Genomic DNA, 21205 nt, shown 5'->3' with positions numbered 1-21205 from the left:
ATACAAAACTCTTTATCATATCAGTCTATGGAAAATTATGATACAAACGGATATCATAACATAAGTATGCAGCACGGCAATTCTTTATTAAAATTAAACAACACTACACTAGATATAGAAGACAAATTAGACACAAATAATTTAAAATATACAATAAAAATGTTATATAATTATAGCTAAACAACTTCACACAGTTTTATAGTTTCTATATTTTAGAATTAAATGCCGAATAAATGAACAATATTGCAAACTTGCTTAAGAATAAAATATTATAGACTAATACTTAATTTAATTTCAATCAAAGCATTGTATTAAATGTTTATTCTGACGACTAAAATATTACTTCTTGTAATTTCAAAGGTGTTGAGTTTCTAAATAAAATATTTTTTATAGTATGAAGTTGCTTCAGTGCGCAACTCACGACGTAGTTGTAGTCGGTGTCTGAAAATTGCTTGCGTGAGGAATCCTCTACTGAAGATTCGTTTTACAAGATACATTGAATGACAGCCTCTTCTGAAATTTTGTTTAACAAGATAAGCTAATATGTTTCAATGTTACAGTAGTAACACTGACAGACTTTGTTAAGGCACCATAGTAGCATGAAATAATACAAAAATTCTAACAACCATTTTCTTTATTTGAATCACATAAAAAATTATAACAATCATTTTCCTTATTACACAAATTATATTTTTTGCAAAAATTTAAATTTAATTTCCGAAAATTAGTTTCTAAATGCTCCTATAAAGAAAGACAATTTCGAGAAATTACATCATACCAGATACTTAATGTATCATTGGTATGTCACCTTTGGAACTACTTTCTTTTCCCATTCAGGGAATATATGTGCCCTGATGTATGTTGGTCAAACTTGTATTTCGATATCATTGTATTCTTCTGCTTCTTCTCCTTCTTCTTCTCATTATTAATCACTATCATCACGTTCAATTATGTTGGAATACATTGTACCATTTCTCTCTCCCCCCCCCCGCAAACATTTCTCCAACGATGCAAATTTTCGTAGTGATGGTAGAGTTGTATTAGAAACATTAACATTGCAGATGCCTCTGTTAACCACTTCATGTTTTACAAAATCACGTATGTTGCCATTTATTCTGTCTGGAACCACTTCAACGTTGTTGTTTCTCGCGCATACCACAGACGCTATTTTAGGACAATTTGCTTGGCAAATAAGTACCCAACACGGTCTTACCGCATCAAAACATATTCGGCTTAACTTTGGAACCAATCATACGGCATCTGCGTATCGCAATCTGACACTGGTTTGCAGGTTTCCCAGCATGACTTCAAGACACTACCCTATTTATTACTTTGCACTGTAACACCTTGAGTTGCTCAGGCATTGACATGTATTTTCATGCACATGTAGGTGTCTCTAGTGGTGGCTATCGATGCTATGCTGTTATGACAAGACTGTTGTTGGAGGGTGCTGATGGAGGAATGAGAGTGATCGATACACTTGACGAAAATTCATAACTGAACTTGTTAAGTATTTTGTTTTATTACTAAAGTCCTATCGCGATCTGAGGGTCTACTTTACTGAAAATCAGCTTGCAAAAAAAAAACAAAACAAAAAAAAAACAACAACAAAAAAAAAAATAACCCCACACGCAATAAAAAATGATTGTGGGGTCACACTTAAACTTTCTCCGGCAAAATTAAGTGGAAATATGCCCACGTGGTTGACCGAAATACAACTCGCTGAGCTTAATGCAGCGAAGCACAAAAACACCATAGTGATATTAAAATTATCCTAGTCAGAGGCAACACAAATGCAAAAGACCAGTTGCATATTTCCATACATCACAGCCATTTCAGCTTTGTTCTCATCAGCGGTTGTAAAGGCTGCATCATTGGGGGATGTCGGAAATGCGTCAAGAATGGCTTTGAGAGAGGCCGTTGGTAGCCGTATAAAACATGTAAGAGGATTTTGATTACCAGGACGAGTCGTCGAGTACCCTCAAGCAAAGGTCTTCTATTACCCTGTCGTAGAAGATCTCACCGTTGATAGAAGAGAAGCTTCTCAAGCGTCATTGTCCGATCTTGATTTGCTGCCAGTTGTAAAATCATCAAACATTTTGATGATGCGTTTATGCGATATGAGATTGCAGCAAAGGTGCCACGCACGCGAGAAACTGGCATCGTCAATCCGGATTCATCAACAGGCCCTGGCACTCACTGGGTCGCATACGTGTAACAGCTCACATAGTTTGTATTTTGACTCGTATAGACTTGCACCGCCAGTTGAAGTTGTTAATTATTAATCCAAGTACGGTAAACAACCGTTGTTTCCTTCGACTATTCCAGCACAAGCATGGTTGAATGGTGCTGTATGCGGTAATCTTGTTATTGAAGCGTTTCGTGTACTGGAGCGTTCACTGATCCCGCAAAAACTAAAAAATGTTAAATTACGATACGTGTAATATTACACAAGAAGGTATATTATCATGCATGGTCTGTACTCAGCTCGAAGACACGATCTGCCACCCAAGTGGATCTGTCTGAAGTTACTTGTCGTGTTGTTGCTGATGTTGATCCAGGTGAGCTTGTAATTTTTGAAGATCGAACTGGTAAACTTAAAACATCGAATGTAGACATAGAGTTTGTTGTAAAGAATCTGATTGAGCTCACTGATAACAATGGAATCAGAGACAGCGGGATGTCGGTTGGGTTAAAGAACACTATGTTGATACAAATTATATATCAATAAGACAATGCTTGCAAGACACAGTCGCTCACATACCGGTATCACCACGCATAGTAAGTTGATTTGCAACATATCTGAAACTTTTGGGCAAATTATTCTTGATCATGTAATTTTATTTTGATAAACCCAAATTCCTACATCTGAACGGCATGCGAGTCTGGATCCATATTTATTTATTATACTTAGCTATTAGAGCGGATGGAGTAAAATAAACTCAGCAATTGTAAATAGGCAACTTGGTCATCGAACAATACGTAAATAACCCGATATTGATCTTTCAAAAGCTTATATATATTGTTGTGTGGTTGGGTGTTAAAACTACAGGTTTCTAAACACAATATATCATCTGTAAAATTATAACTTTTTACATGTGACTATTTAAAAAAAAATAAAGTGGCAAGTTTCCATCAGCTATCTAGATCGTAATGTAAATAATTTATCCATGTGCTAAGCTTTGTTGAAATTTAAAGTTTTAATACTAGAGGCATGCATTAAAATCAACCAAATTACATTCCATTGATTTGGAATGTAATACTTGCCAATTGTTTGTGTCAGCCTCAACAAATGCTACATACAAGTGAAATTTTAGTGAGGTTGGACATTTTGTTTGTATACGGTCATATCACTTCTAATTCATATGCAGTAATAAAAACAAATGACAATATCCCAATACCATTATTAAGATTTATTTTTAACTGTTTTTTTGTAATCCTTTTAACACAGTGTAGCCAACAGGAAATAAGATGGAACAAAACACTTGGTAGTAACTGCGTAGCTACATTGACAATATTTGCTGAAAGTACTGTCATACACCCATTCATATTATCATGACACCAGGCCTACCAATCCTAACACTAACCTCTTAATGCTGAGCGCCAAGCGAGGCAGCTGTTAGTACCATTTATTTATAAGCCTTTGGTATGACTCGGCCGGGGATCGAACCCACGACCTCAGGCTTCCGAGGCGGACGCTCTAATCACTAGGCCACTAGAGCGGTTGGTAAGCTCTAAATTGCAGCGTATAGTTAAAAAGTCAGGTAAACGAGTAATTTGGTAGAACGTTTCATGTAAATATTCAGGATGCATCATTTTAAAAAAAGATGATTTACTTCATGTCATGAGATTTATTAGTAAGCACATTCAAGTACCATGTGTCATTTTACCAATGATGCAACAAACTATGCATATGTATTATGAAATGCAAAAAACAAAATCTGTTACTGAGCATCTAAATTCTTGTTCAGTGTCAAATAATAGATTCGGAATCGGGTTTTGAGCATGACTTGCTTCAAATGGTCAACGTTTACACTTTATCAGTGACAAGTTTATTATTTTAGAAAAGAATAGAAAGGGTAATGATTTAGAAAGCTGATAGCATTATATAACTTTGATGGATGTAAAACAAGTTTAAATTTAGCTGGGTGAAGGTCACCATGATTTATTTTGGCTTAAACGGTATATAACATGGGGATTTGGAAAACCAGATAGCTATCAGATATCACCTATGTCACTTTTGATATGCTAATGATGTTCCCATTGGTCGGTTGAGGTTTAAGAGCCAATCACAGCATTGGTGAATTAATCATCAGGCTAGATACCTGCATGTTCTTTCCTATGTGACAGTTCAAAGATAGATGTAACAGTGTTATTACGAAAAACTAATTATGTTCTATACCTTTCCAGATTTTAATATTTCGATAACATCAGTAGCACATAAAAAAACTTTCATACCATGCTAATATATTTTGTCTAATTTGATGACATATAGTGACAAAGATAACGTCAATGAAAAGCCTCGCATTGCTCATCAGTATTAAAGTATTAAAATGAAATAAAAGGAAGAAATATTTTAGTTATAATTAACAGCAATATATTGACAGTTTATAAATGTAAATTTTATTAATATATGTTGCATACATATATTTTGTAAAGAGATTTACAAGAAGCTATTATACATAGCTTGTAAGCAAGGTCAAATTCATTTTTATTACGTCGTATCTTTTCAAATATTTTGCTTCAGTGTCTAAATATATTACACCAATCCATTTCATGATTATTTGACAATACAAGGATTGGTTTATTTTTTATTCGTAATGACGAAACTTAGGAACATTGTGGCTTTACAAAGATTAACATGAATTAGATTATCTGGTCCATTGAAGACCAGCCATCTAATGATCTTAGAGTCAAATACTTATCTATATTGCAGTGCAACCTCATTCAGATAACAACAGGGATTTGGTTAGATAGGGGGTTTGCAATCCCATTGGCTGCATGTAATGACCATGGCAAACTGAATGGTACGTAAACGTCTCCTTACGAATTATATTAAATTCTCTTGGACACTAAAATGCTTTTACCAAATCCGTCCTTTGACCCAAACTGCCGCCCCCCACAGTGATATGTCTGAATCATATATATATATATATATATATATATATATATATATATATATATATATATATATATATATATATATATATCAGAATTTACTGTTACTAATACAAAATATCCACAAAACAACAACTACTGCTATTATGTTTACTCCGCTGCCTACAACTATTTGTCTTTAAATCAGTAAATAAACATTCATTAAGGTGTCATTATTTAAACGAAGCTATCCAAGATGTTATTTAATAAACTACTAACATGAAATGTATAATAAGTGTCCGGTCCAATGCACCTATAAGCACTTTTAATTAAATAAACAAGTAAGCATTGAAACGACATAACAGGTAGGATAATAGTACGGAAGAATGCAATAAGTAGGCTAGATATAAATACTTTGTTATGTTCTAGAGAGCCATCAAAGGTGTATTGTATTAAAAAGAATCTCACGTTTTAACGAGCTATTTTTAAAAGCAATGTTGTGACCCTATGCGGTTTTGCTGCAAAGCCAAACACAAAACGAGTATAGTATATCTAAATCGTAATAACGAATTGTTCGCTTAATAGAAAAGATAAAACATAATGACAGGTAGATAATAAACAACTGTATTTAGGTAATTGAATTGGCTACAAGACCATGCATGTATGGGCTATATTAATTAAGCCAATGGAGCTAGTTCAAGTCGCTAAATTAATAATCAGCGATATCTGAAATATCACTAAATGGTACATATGATATCTGAAATATCACTAAATGGTACATATGGAATTAAATGGGCTAAATGGCAATACTCAAATGGGCTTTAGACGTTAAGTAAATGGATGTCATTCGATTCGCTGAATTAATATTCATTGATATCACATAGTCGGTAGACATTATATATGGATGTTTCGTTTCAAGCTTCATGCTTTTGACATGACAAAATGTTAAAATATCGCATTGGTCCAAATAAGCCCATGACTTTCTAATGCAGTACTGTCTTTACAGACTGGCTGGGATCGTCATGATTTTTCCTTACAGTCCCTTCTGTAACTGTTTGTATTTACTATTCCTATAAAAATATTGGTGTCCATTTTTTATTCCATTGACAAACAGGAATTGGAGAACAAAGATCACTTCTGTCTAAATATGGCCAGTTTACCCCCACAGGGGTTCGTTACGTGATGCATAACCTATCACGCGCTGCAAAATTGGCGTTAAACTACAAAAAGGAAGAAGAATTACAAATACAACTAAGGTTTATATTTATTGGAGCAAATATACTCACCTCTGTTCACGGGAAAATGTGTGTGTGTGTGTGTACCAAATCGAATAATCAAATATCTGGTCACAAATGCATTACAGTAAATCTTGAATTTCGCATTCATTAATCGTCCTTACACATGAATATCACAAGAAATGGAAAGGTTTACTGATGCATATTGATATCTCACCGGGGGCCCCGTAATACGAGGCAAACTGTTGCAACACATTGGATATTCAGTGCTGAAAAATTATTCTGTCTGTATCCGTGTCGAATGTTCTATTTATTACGAAGACTTTTGGTCTTTGATTTATAATTTGTAACCAAAATAATTTGTTTTTAATAATGTTAATTGTTATAAAACTGTGCATGTTGCTATTTGTAACGCGCAACAAATGAAATGTACATCGTATGAGCCAGAATAAACGAAATTCTTTGTCCTCCTTTCTCTCTAAACTACTTCTATTTAAATAAAAAAGATGTCTTCAAAAGGATATCCAAACGGGTAATGATTTAATATTAAATTTATGAAACTCGTTGAATAATGTCAGCATTTATTCGCCAGGGCTCGTAAAAACTGGACATTATTCAACTAATTTAATAACTTCAGTATTAAATCATCGGAGATCCCCTATGGATCGTTGATATCACTAAACTATATTTAGGTAATTTTAATGGGCTATGTGACAATATCCATACAGTGTATAGCAGTCAAATATATGGAATTCATTCAATTAGTAAAATAAATTTAGAAATATCTGAGATATCACTGAACAATATTTAGCCACTTTAATGGGCTTTATGACCATATCCATGTGGACGATATAATTTAAGGAGATGGTATCCATTCAATTAAGAGATAGATGAAATATCGCTGAATATCACTGACCCAATCGAATGGTCTATATAACGATATCCATGTGGGCTATATGGAGAAGGAACACATTCGATTCGCTAAATAACGTTGAGGGATCGTTGAGATATCACTGAACGTTATTAAGCTAATGAATGGACCACAAAACCATACCAATCCTATGAAAAGGGACATATTTTCAACATATATTTTTGTAAAAGACCACCGAATGCCTGTTAACATGTTAAAACTTAAAATGGTTATGAACATCTGAAATTATGTCATACGCATAAATTCATTTGCTTCATGCTTTGTTTATAAAATGTACTGTTTTCGTTACGTGTATATATCTAGTGACTGATATTCCTAAACTGACAACATGCAATTCTGAGCAACCTCTTTATGCATCAATTATTCCATTACTATCACACACATTTTTCAATACATAATCTACCCATTTGAGGAATAAGGTATTTTCATAGAAACTTCAAAGCAAAATTTGATGTTTTTGCATGTCCCCATTAACGTTCACTATATACTTTCAAACTTGATATGGAAACAAAAGAAAATGGCAAGGATTTTGAGATTCTGGATTAACTACCATCATACAAGTTATGGTATCTACTGTACCGGTTGAAAGAAAAAACATTGATCTTGGCAATGAAGCCCGTTGGGACCGTTAGCAACAATATATCACAATCTTGCTTCTTGAACAACATGTATTCATATGGTCATATTAAATGCTTTTGACCTTTTGACCCCCACCCCCCAATTAAAGCACTTACAAGCAAAATGCGTCAGGAAATAAATGGATGCCAGTACGTTTTGTTACCTGTATCTGATAAAGTGGTGACCATTGCAAAGACACAGCAAATGCATGATTAAAGCCATCCAGAGCGGGTAAGTAAGTAATCATTTAGTATATTGTCGTACGCTTTACGTAAAGCTGTACAACCTTCTGAACAAAACACTAAAACATAAAATGTGTAATTAGGATTCGTTACAAAGGATTTATAAACAACTAAAATATATAAGTTAATATTTTATGACTCTTAACCAAACTATGGAAACATATATACATACATCATTAACTTATTCGAATAGCAAATGTTTCGTTTAAAGGCACCAGCAATAAAAGCATGGTGTCACTCTTGAGTATCATCGCACTGGTTTAAACTCAGGAGAATTTATTGTATAATAAATATGCACCTTTAAGCTGATTTGCACATATAACTGAGTGGTACTGGCAAATTAACAAAAGATCTGCTGTACTACTACTGTTAGAAGTTTGGAACTTATATGAATCTATATGGATCCCTACATGGCGTAGGAGTCCGTGACGAGTAATATGGAAAAGAATATGAAAATAGTATAATCTAGTGGTTTGTCGACTAATTCTTTAACACAAACTCTGGATCAAAATACACAAAGCATAAATCTCCCCTTTTAAGGTTATCGGAAGATATAGTCAGGTTTCCGAAATGTGTCCCTCCAAGTACTCCCTTGATCTTGTAAGGGAAAAAGGTCTTCTGGTCCTGTGCGCCGAACAAAACGGTGATGAAATACGCGACTTGTGGGAATGTGACATCCTTTTCTATATTTCCCGTGATGTCCATTCGAAGCCGCTGTTCCTGGCGTAAAAGCAGTGGATTAGATTGACCTCCGTTGCGTTCCAGAACATATCCCTCCTTCTTACGCTCGTCTATGACATGCTGTACCATTGCCAATGGTGTACACTCTATGAGGAGGGCTCTGAGATCTTTTGAATCTCGGAAAGAGAGTACCTTGTAATACCTGGCAAGACCAAGGTTCAGCAAGACTTCATCGTGAAGAAGCTTCACGTCTGCTCTCTTCTTAACAAGTGCGTAGACCTGACTGGAATGAAATAATAGAATGATTTATAACTGACCTTTATAAAAAAAAAATGTCATATGTTCCTGCAGAATACTAAATAATTTACTGCGCAAACCCTTAGCGAATAATTGCATACTTACAGTTCTAGCTTACATTGTCAGAGCCATTGTTTAAACAATTCAGGTCGTACCATATTCAACACATATATTCATACAGTAAAAATGTGGACTGTTTTGCACATTTTAGTTTAAACTGCTGGAACCTATTCCAAAAGTTGTTTGGCTATTTATGTAATTCTGCACACAGATTCCTATACTGTTATGGAGTTGCTAGGCCAGTGACTAGTACGGGCCTTGTTAAAAGGGAAATTGGGATGGCATTCAGTAAGAAAAATGTTTCAAATCGTCTTTCATAAAACGTGCAAACAAATTACTCAGAGTAGCATTTTGGGGTGAAGGAGAGGGAGGGACAATAATGTTGCTCAAAGACATTATGCTTTCTCCTATTCACACAAAAATAAATGAAGAAAAGATACTTGGAACTACCTGCATGAGCACAAACTGGCATATCTCGTATGAAAATATGAACGTGTGGTATTTACATTTATTAAGCGGCTGCTATGCGCCTCATTGGCTCTGTGTTAAATCCCTATATCAGGTACATAAAACAGCACGTAGCCACACATTATAAGTCGGCGACATTCTCTGTTGTCTCCCGTGACAAAGTTCACCGCACGCATCTGGGTCGAGGAGAGCACATTGTTTGTACGATGAACGTAATACTCAATAAAACATATTTTAAACATAAGTGTAAAAAAGTGGGACTTACTTCTTCGGTGACTGAACTTCTGATGATACGACGCTATTGTTGCCGACTCGTACCGTGGTTTTCACTCGTGATACAGTGTCTTCGTCCAGTGTCAGGAGAATCGTCTCGTAATCCTGATTGTTGGGCGGCTGGTTAAGGGGCAGAGTCAACTTGACGGGCTTTTTAGGCATTCTCGAATCCTTGTATTCCACACACAAGCAAGGGGAAATCGCCACGATATTATATTTGTCCCTGGCTTTTTGGACTTTTTTCGCTACCTCGCAATCGGGAAGCAGAACCTTATAAAAACATAACGCATAATACGGTATAGATGCGCGTAGTATAAATCTGTAGCATTAGTGATTCAATCTGTGTAATCATTTCTTTTAGTAACTCATTTATTAAATTTCCGAGGAAGAAACAAAGGTTTTCGTATTTTAATAGGAACAAGTTTTTCATTAAATATGATACCGATAAATACAAAATAAAATTAACCTTTTTCTTTTAATACGCGTCAGTCTTTTATAAATTTGCATCAACACGATTAGTAAATACATATTATATATCCAAATACAGATATTCTCGGGGTGCAGTCTTAATGGTGATAACGAGAAGATTTTAAATTTTTGAAGAAGACACTTGTACACGAACTTTGGATATTACAATTGTAAAAAAATTGCTTTACCATTTAAATGCTTCGGTTTTGTAGTTAAAAATGTAATGCTATTTCTCAGAGCTAGACAGGCTATACATGGCGGCCAGTATAGGTGGTTGAGGAAGAAAGGGAAAAGCCCCGGTAAGAACGAACGGGTAAGCTTTGATACATACCGACAGATGCCGAGTCTGAAACTCGAACCCACTCGGACAGAGGTGAGTTGTTATGTTATAATAAATGGTGGAGGAGGACCCGGTAAAACCAAAGAAAAAACAACCGAACGACGAGAAGCCACTGGCAAGCTTTCTCACATACCCACATTGGCCTGAGACTCGATCCCACGCAGACAGTGGTGAGATTTCAGTGATCCGTAACGGTGAGCGCTTTAGACCACTCGACCACTCGGGGCCCCCGGACAGAGGTGACATGGCAGCAATAGGTAAAGGCGAGCACTTTAGACCACCCCCACCCCCAGCAGGCTTCGCTATAGATAAAATTATACAGGGCATGTATGCGTTCAACACCGAGTATTTCAGTACTGGGTGTTAGCATTTAGAATTTGATTTTACATATCTTTAAATGGCAAGCACTCAATTTTACACATCCAGAGAAGTACATAGGGTAAAATTAATGTTAAAGTAAGTGGTCATTTTTTGGACGAGATCAACGTGGTCAGGCACAATCCAGATTGAATGTCGCGTACTGTGATGTCACAATGAAAGGTATGCATATCGATACACAAATTCGTAGTACCCGGTATTGTGACGATTAGACTTTATGCTCTTTTCTTGACACAGTTTAGTCCTTGGCTACCATTGTAAAAGCCCACAGCAATCGATACATTTAGTCTGGAGGTTTCTTTGTGCAGAGCATTCATTAATCACGATTTAATTGACACTGGTTGGCAAATTTAATATTAATCATTAAATAACAATTTATATTTAATCTCATATGAGTAAATGCGCATTCATGACCTATACGGCATTTACTATTGCTGGCGACTTACCTTACCTTACGAGACGAGAGAGAGAGAGAGAGAGAGAGAGAGATGCTAACTTTGATTGATATGAAAGTAGGTTTGTCCACGGCCTTTGCTGGGACACTGAGGCAGATTCTGTCGTCTGCATCAGACGAATACTCGTAACCATCCTCTGTTACCTCAGCCTCCGTTGCTTTGGGGACGGTGACAACATACACACTGTCCATGCTTCGGAGTCCGAAAAGGGCGTGTCCATTCTGTCAATGAAACGTTGTTCTGTGAGTAAGATAGCTGGTAGGGTATTCAGTTCTAATGGAGACCTTGGCAAGTGCTTGAACCAGCCATTGTGCAGATTTGCTGGTAGACAATATACATACTACCATCTCTACAACAAGGGCAACATTTTCTTTGTTTACAATTTGACATTTAATTGCGACTCCATTTGTTAATGGACTTAGTCCTTAATTCATCAAAATGCTTTTTTAAATATTATTTCAAGCTACTATTAAGCCATTTGATTAACTGATCTTAATTCAAGTCAATTTAATCAAATAACATAGATTTTGATCAAAAACTTAAGTCATGCCTTAGGTTCTAAAAATGAAATCCAGTCCTGAACCACGATCAACATACATAATACAGTATACACTCAACTACAACCGTTTATAGAACCTTAGCACCACACAATTCGCAACCGGAACTACAAGTTTACCCTTAAATGACCCTACTGTGCCACTCCAACTTCTTATCTTGCCACACTTAAGAACTTACAAATCACAGGTCAGCAGTGATTTCTGAAAAGACATAATTAACTGCGCACACCGCAGATCAGTTGAATTATAGATTAGCTTTGATAATCAATCTCTTAAAAAATGACTGAATTTCGTTCTTCCAGTTTGGAAGTTATACATAATGTTATTGCTAATGTCATTATTTAGTATTATTTGAAACATTGCAAAAGTATAAAAATGAATATTTTAATGAACAAAGAATAGATAAAGATCATCTATTGGAGTGTCGATAGCATGAATAATTACTTCCAGAGTCGCAGGAATTTCAGTCCATTTGTCATTGTCCCTTACAACTGCCTTCAAATCACAGATTTTCTCATTATATTTCATTTTCAGCTGAATGCTCACACAGCAAGGAACGGTGAAGTTGAAACCACCATTAATCCGGTAGATGTCGCTAATGTATTGCATTCCAGTCAATGATGAGAGTGTCCTGCCCAGTAGCAATTCTGTCCGATCCCGGTTGGAAAACGGTTCCGCTTTGATGCAATCTAGTTTCTTGTCCATTGAACTCTGAACTCGTGCGGTGATTCTAGGTTCATCATACAGGACAATTTCACTGAAAATTGTACATTTCGGTAATATATATATATATATATATATATATATATATATATATATATATATATATATATATATATATATATATATATATATATATATATATATATATAGATAGATATATATATTGTTCCAGACACGGTTTACACTATAGTCTTGTTAATCTGACTCCCATTTTATCCACGTATGTTATGTATGCGAGTCAACGAAGACTTCAGTTAATTGCAGATCATGAATTTTACCTACAGTCGATATAAATATATATATATATATATATATATATATATATATATATATATATATATATATATATATATATATATATATATATATATATATATATATATATATATGAACACCTATGATATGGAGAATGTTTGTTTAGAAATAACCTATATTCTAAAACGAAATGTATTCGAAAAACTATTACAAAGCATCATAAGCGAAATAGGAATAACATAACAAATACAATAAATGATTCCCCGATTCCACTGAATTTATATCATACAAAAGAAAGCCAGGGCCATCAAGTATGTATAAAATACACCAAATCAATATTTCACAACGTTTTATACTGGACATTGAACCGAAGAATGCGGTATTACATTAGTATTCAGATAAGACTTGAAGCAGTATCAGATACGGCGAGGGAAAAGCATATCCAGCACGTTGTAATCAAAGTAGAATTACATACTGTGCACTTAAAAAATATTCGGTTGCCAAAACAAACTAGCCAGCGAAAAATAGTCAAACAGTATAAATGTTTAAGCAAATGGAATAATATAGGAAACAATGAACGAAAAGTATTCTGCACTGCATATTAAAATTTATTAAAGGTTTAAAAAACAGATAGGGGAGGGGAAGAGATGACAAAGTATTTTTCTGTATTAATATCATCATCTCAAGACGTTGAACTAAATTATATATCTTGGTTTGTTGGAACATCTCTGACACAAGTCCAAATTTCTTCTGACCTTTCCCACCCCATTTGTCCTTTTTGGACATTTATTTTGGGACGGAAGGTTGGAGTGTATTTCCTACTTTCCTTTTTTACTAAAGAATACAAAACCCAATTTTATATATCGATAATAGTTAAGCAGGGTTCGATACAATGTTGCTTATGTTTGATATTCCCTTTTTAAAGCGAATACCTTATGATGATATTGAGTGGTTTCTGCAGTTTCTGTTTTCGACAGAAAATGCCTTCTGATCGTTCAGCCAATAATAATTGTCGAAACTGTTAAACACATAGCGGAAAAGGTCAGAGGAAACCCAGATTACTTCTTTGGCATCGTCATGATTTCCACTAAATGAAACATACAAAATTTTCAAATGTTTAAGCTTTCAAAGTTCTCATCTATTTTGAGTACGTACTAGGGATGCACTGCACTTTCAATGGAAGCTTTTGCCATAAAAATACGCTGAATTTGGCATAAATTGCATAGTTACGATGCGGCGGAGTTGAGCGATCTTTCAGTTGCAACAAATTTCTCAACACATATATAACACCAAATGCGAAGATACCTATCATGTTATTCCAAGGAACCACTCACCGTATGACATCTTTACTTTGGGCCCTACAAGATAAATAAATACCGTCAATAATGATATTCGGTAAAATTCATCGACGAGTTAGCATAACGAAAACTGGTACCCTTACACCCCCCATATTCGTATGAAGATAAATAAATGTTGCTTTAACAGAGTTGTCATTCTTTTTCTACACCAAACTATATGGCATAAAGCAAATATTTTACTAAATAGAACGTAATTTACAACACTGCGTTAATTTTGACATTGCTTATTATTTGATCAACCATTATTCGTATCTAAAAGAAGAATGTAACTTTGCTACTATGCCTCTGTCTCTCTCTCTCTCTCTCTCACACACACACGCACACACACACACACACACACACACACACACATATATTCATGGCACATAAACTTACCTGATAAATCTTGCATCAAGAATGGATCTGGAAATACACGTGAATAATATAAAGTTTCTGCAACACAGTGGATGAGAAACAATCTATCCGCGTGCTAAATAGCTGGATAGAAGTTATTTCTCCGTTATATTTTTATTACAGAAAGACTTACAGATGCTGAAAATGTGTTAAGCTATATTTTCAGATTTAGGCCCACAACCATAATTTTAAACATAAAGCTTATTCAGTGTTGAAACTCATATACCATGAGAGGCGACTCAAAGATCCATGCGCCAAAATAGATTCTGGATTAATTGACCCAAATAGATTCTAGATCAATACACCAATATAGATTCAGAGTTCCTACACCAACACAGATTCCGTATCCTTCTAAGCAAATGTATTTAGGATCCCTGAACAAAATAGATTCAGGATCCCTAGATCCAAAATATTCAGGATCTCTAGGTCCAAATAAGTTCAGGATCCCTACACCCAGATAGATTTAGGATCCCTAAAACAAAATATAATTCAGGATCCTTATAGCCAAATAATTTCACGACCCTACAAATAAATAGATTCAGTATCCTTAAACCCCAATAGATTCAGGATCCCTAGGACCAAATAGATTCACTATCCCTACAATGAATTAGATTTCGGATCCTAAGACCTAAATAAGTTCAGAATCCCTACAACCAAATCGATTCAGGATCCCTAGAACAAATTAGAACCATGATTCTTGACCACAATATAGTCATCATCCCTAGACACAACTAGATTCAGGATACCTAAACCCAAACAGACTCAGGATCCCTAGACAAGTAGGTTCAGGATGCCTAGATCAAAAAAGATTCAGGATCTCTATAACCAAATAGATTAAGGATCCCTAGAGCGAAATAGATTCAGGATCCCTACAACCAAGTAGATTAAGGATTCCTAGACCCAAATAGATTCAGGATCCCTACAAACAAATAGATTCAGCATACCTAGACCAAATCGATTTAGGATTGATAGTCCCAAATAGACTGAGGATCCCTACAACCAAATAGATTCAGGTTACCTAGATCCACACAGATTCAGGATCCCCAAATCCAGATAGATTCAGGACCCCTACAATTATATAGATTTAGGATGCATAGACCCAGGTAGATTCAGGATCCCTAGACCCAAACATATTCAGGATCCCCACAACAAAATATATTATGATCCCTACAACTAAATATATTCAGGATCCCACAATCCCAAGTAGATTATGGATCCCTAGATCCAAATAAATTAAGGATTCCTACAACCAGATATATTCAGGATCTCTAGATAAATATTGATTCAGGTTCTGTGTGCCACAATATATTTAGGGTACTTACAACCAAATCGATTTAGGATCCCTAAACCCAAATAGATTCAGGATCGCTACAACCAAATAATATCAGAATCCTTATACCAAAATCAATTCAGAATCCCTAGATCCAAATACATTCAGGATCCCTAGACTCAAATAGATTCAGGATCCCTACAACCAAATAAATTCCAAGCCTATAGACCCCCAAGAGATTCATGATCACTAGATCCAAATAGATTCAGGGTCCCTAGATCTATATAAATTCATGACCCAAGACCCAAATAGATTCAGGATCCCTTAGTCCCAAATAAATTAAGTATCCCTATAACCAAATAGATTCAGGATCCCTAGATCCAAATAAAATTTAGGATCCATAGACCCAAACAGATTCAGGATCCCTACAACCAAATATATTCAGGGCATTGGATATATCAATAAATTATTGACAAAAGTATCAAACAGAAAATTCATTTCATTTCGATAGTACTTTTTTGATTTTGTCTCCATGGTAATAATTTTTGAATTCAACTGCTGGACTCTTTTTCTCACGAGGACTTGCAGCTCTTCCATGCCAAACCAATGGTTTGGAGACCGCATGTCCAGAACCGCGCTTTTAAAAGCGTACAGAGTGTTTTCAATATCTTTCTTTTATTGGAAATTATCTCCGTGGCTATGCATACCGGAAATGGCATTCGGCTGTCGAAAAATAAACTTCTGGAAGAGATATGGATTTGCATTTCTGCACTTTAAACACAACACTATTTTCCCTCAGTAGATATGGTCATCATAAAATAGATTGCTGAAACCCTTTTCATAATCTGAATGAATGTACTTTCTATACTTTCTTGGCAGCTGCTATTCTTAAGACGCTACAAAATGCACGAAAAAGAGATACATACAAAAGAGAAAAATGCACCTTTTGCGTTTATTGTAATTATCATTCAATCGTTGCTTTTGTTTCTCTCTTCGTACACACACACACAAACACACACACACACACACACACAAACACACACACACACACACACACACACACACACACACACACACACACACATATATATATATATATATATATATATATATATATATATATATATATATATATATATATATATATATATATATATAGAGAGAGAGAGAGAGAGAGAGAGAGAGAGAGAATAATTAAAACTTACCTTCATAAATACCACGTATCTTAGCTCCTTCTTCAAAACGTATTTGAAATACATGTAAATACACATAATTAACATACATATATGTTACAGATGTGATTTCATTCTGTTTGAAAATATGGTCTTACCTAGCTGTTGTGAACCAATCTCTGGAATAATAATAATAATAATAATAATAATAAATAAATAAATAAATAAATAAATAAATAAATAAATAATTGTAAAAATATAGTATAAGATGACCGACATTCAGTTCAGTGTATTTCATATGTACAGAATGACTCATTATTTATTATAGTGATAGAAAGTTAACATGCAAGAGATTTTAGGTAGACTGCGATACGGATTATTTTTGAAGAATCTTCATAACGCATTTTCGTATAAAATGAGTTGCGTCATGAAACCATCAACGGATAGCTGTGAATTCTGAGAGAGAGAGAGAGAGAGAGAGAGAGAGAGAGAGAGAGAGAGAAATACCTTATTTCTTCAAACAGTCTGGTTGAAAATGCAGTTATAGAGCATTTCATTAACAAATCATATTCAAAATGTATTGATATATTTATACATGTATGACGACGTTTTGTGTGAGTTCATTGATGGTTATTTTTCTTGTATATATATAATCGAAAACCGCAGTTTGTCTATTCATCGATATACTTCAAAGTGTCTAATGCAAACTATCAACGTGACTGTACAAAAATTTACATAATCATATTGGTGGACGAATTTTCAAATATTTTATAAATAGGGGATACATTGCAATCATTATTATAGCTAGAATACAAACGTGTGACCAATATATGGAAATGACAAGTACATTGACTCAAGACTGCCGTATCATTCAATCAATACATTATATTACTATTATAACTGAGATCATATGTTCTTTACAATATAGATATAATGTTTATATTTAAGTTGATATTTACAACAAAAACACATTCCTAACTTACACCTTACGATGAAAATATATTCGGACTTGAAACTCGAGAACTCAAGGAACTTTGAAGTCCGTCCCGGTTTAACCAACATTCTCAAGACTCCTCGTCGTTCACGTTATTATTTTTATGATACTTCAGGCAATAATATTATTTTTTGCCACAGGAAGAGTTAGCGGAAAGGGTACAAAAGCACATTTTTGATTTAACGTTTATCACATGCATATCGATTGTCACGCTTGCCTGCCCGCGATTACGTAAGTCTGGAACAAAGGAATGGGTTAGCGCAATGAGTATGTCGACCCTGCACTGTTATGGCGATTTTTGTTTGTACAAGAGACGCGCCGTTAGGTGTTAAAAACTCGCATATAGATGTTAGAAGCTTTGTTCTAAGAACAAAGGACCCCCAATGCTATTGTAAATCTCTCCGCTTTCACAGATGGCCTTAGGTTCGTCTGTTAAACTAGACCGACTGGGGGTAGAATTGATATCCAATCAAAACTGAGGAAGGGTGGGGCCATCAATTCGAACCAGAACTTAACAGCCAGTCGGACTGATAACGAATTAGTGATTTGTAAGCCGTCGTACTGGTAAAGCAGAATATACTCACTCCGAGGGAGCCACTCGTGATTTGGCGGGAAAACTCTTAGTACATTCTAAGGACAGAAAGCTTCGTAAAGGTCAGTGAGTTATTTGCTCGATTGTTGCAGAATGTTACGGCATTGTAATTGTAATTAAGTGCAGTATGTATATTTACTTACTAGAATCGTTAGTACGTAGAATTACCCTTGATTGTTTAATTTACATGCGTACTTGAGAAATGAGCTATGCTTATGTAGATTGCTCGCTCGTCAGAATTAACATTGTATTTCGCTATTTAGTTTCTTCGTAGTAAACTAGTGTATTTATTCATGTGATATTCTAGATTTTGCCATTGTGAATTAAATGGTAGCCTGTAAAATGGTTGCAGTGTGTAAATTTAAATAATATGGATATTTGAATATTTGTGTACTCTTGTGGGAGTGTAATGTACAAAAATGCGTCGGATTATTATGATATTGTTGAGAATAATGAGATTAAGGAAATATATATATTGATGTGACGCAATTTAGTGATTTCTGTATGATAAGTAGGATACCGCTCTTATTGCAACGTTGTTTCTATAAGAACGTGTGTGTTTTTCGATGTGCACGAATGCGTGACCAAAGATGTAGATAACCTTGATCTGATGATTGATTGATTGTTGATTTAGTGTGAGCGAGATGGCTAACACAAATGCTAACGTCCTTGTGTTTTTCGTAGGGAGCTTTTGGGGACAGAGTAGTCAAGTCCCGAGTCTCAGAGAGAAAGGATTGAAGTAGGCGGAGAACAAGCTTCGTCGAAGGAGAAAGAAAGAAAGAAAAGGAGGAGGAGAAAAGAAGACAAAAGGGGATAAGGACAGGAAGAATGGGAGAACGCCGGAAGGAGGAAAGCAATTGGCGTAGTAAACACAGATGAGTAGCAACCAAGTACAGGGGAAAGCCATCTCACACTAAAATCACGTGATGAAATAGGTTGTCACATGGTCAGAGGAAGTAGATTGGTTGAGAAATTAATATCGTTTAATTTGTATTAAATTGTTATTCTTTTGGATTTCACCTTTGTGTTCTCAATAGTTTAATTGTCGGTATTGCTGACTGGGGGCTCGGAGCTTTACCTCTCTCTATCACTAATTTCACTTCCTACAAAAACGAGCCAGGGTGGGAATTCCACAGTAATTCAAATAAATATTGGGAGCACCCCACCCCAACGCATAACAGTGAGTCACATAGAACTTCACATCGATTCAGTTTTGATGACAAGAGTTGACGATAACGAACAAAACTCTTCAAGGAGTTCATGTTTCAAGACTGTATTTTAATTAATGTTGTCTGTTGAATTCTGTCTGAAAGACTTAATTTCTAAATTTCTACCAAATAAGTAATTAGAATCATCTCAAAAAACCCTGAGGAAGAGATTTGGAGATGTTTCGTGAAAGTGGGACCTGATCCTGTCTTTATGGCACTGCTACAGGTGTGTGCACACTCAAGCTCAAATATGATTGATTCTGGAACTACATATTTATAAAGATCTCCTTAAGACAATTGTCTACGTTTAACAACGTTCTTCAAATAGATAAGCTGCAAGGGAATACATATTGTGTTTATGGATAGGTCCGGTCCAAATTAACAATAATTAAACTTAGCTGGAATCTCTATATACATGAAACTTGCTCGTTAAGCACATTTAGTAAAGCGTTTTTTCTTTGTTTCACATGCATATTGAACCCTTTGTATCAAAGATATCAGTCCAAAACGACCGTTATGGGACTATTGATTGTCCATTACAAGCTTTTGTCACCGTATCCAAACTATGTATAAGTGAACAACCATTTTGTATTATTTCATGATTACAGGGTGTCGTGACAGGTCAAGTCAAATCTGTATGTGTTACGCCTCAAGAATGAAGTCCAGTTAAAAGCAAAGTTTTGACTAAAGACACTACACGGTATTAAATATTAATAATTATGCACGCTGTATGCAGTATGCTCAAAGGATCCAACAAACTATATGACATAACACTTCGTTTTTCCCAAAAATAGCTGTCAACGTTCTTACTAAGGTTCACATATACCAACTGCTCCTGAGGAACTCGACAATTATTGCTATCTTTCCTTTTATAAAACGGAGATGAAACTACACGAAGCACGTACAGTAAAATATATAGAACAAAAACAAAATTTCCAGTCGATCACGTTAAAATGGAAAATTAATAAGGAGATTGACTACTGCAATAAAAAATAAACTTACATCTTGTCCTGGTCCGTGGTTCTGAAAACACAAAAAAGTTAAAGAGAATTAAGTTAGCAGAGATTGTATTATGTTAGCAACATGCAATTCAACATGGATAAGTGTACTGGACAGACATATAGACAGACAGATAAGAAC

At 35.1% G+C, this 21205-nt stretch overlaps 1 protein-coding gene across 1 annotated transcript in view; it reads right to left on the bottom strand.

Annotated features, from left to right (window-relative positions):
- Positions 1-8241: 8241 nt before the first annotated feature.
- The window catches only part of LOC149775647 (uncharacterized), a 53889-nt gene continuing 40925 nt past the window's right edge, over positions 8242-21205 (bottom strand). The window contains exons 10-18 of the mRNA XM_089943072.1: positions 21068-21088; positions 17779-17796; positions 17430-17450; positions 14812-14838; positions 14413-14436; positions 12545-12857; positions 11585-11764; positions 9895-10172; positions 8242-9087 (exon numbers count right to left, since the gene is read on the bottom strand). Of these exons, the coding sequence (XP_089799198.1) occupies positions 8604-9087; positions 9895-10172; positions 11585-11764; positions 12545-12857; positions 14413-14436; positions 14812-14838; positions 17430-17450; positions 17779-17796; positions 21068-21088 (1366 nt within the window). The 3' untranslated portion in view covers positions 8242-8603. The remainder of the gene's footprint in view (positions 9088-9894; positions 10173-11584; positions 11765-12544; positions 12858-14412; positions 14437-14811; positions 14839-17429; positions 17451-17778; positions 17797-21067; positions 21089-21205) is intronic.

This window comes from Sinohyriopsis cumingii, chromosome 19 (genome assembly GCF_028554795.1).
Source record: "Sinohyriopsis cumingii isolate HCF-2022 chromosome 19, ASM2855479v2, whole genome shotgun sequence".
Lineage (NCBI taxonomy): Eukaryota > Metazoa > Mollusca > Bivalvia > Unionida > Unionidae > Sinohyriopsis > Sinohyriopsis cumingii.
Note: the sequence above shows the minus strand (reverse complement) of the source record. Positions and strands in the feature narration are given on the sequence as shown.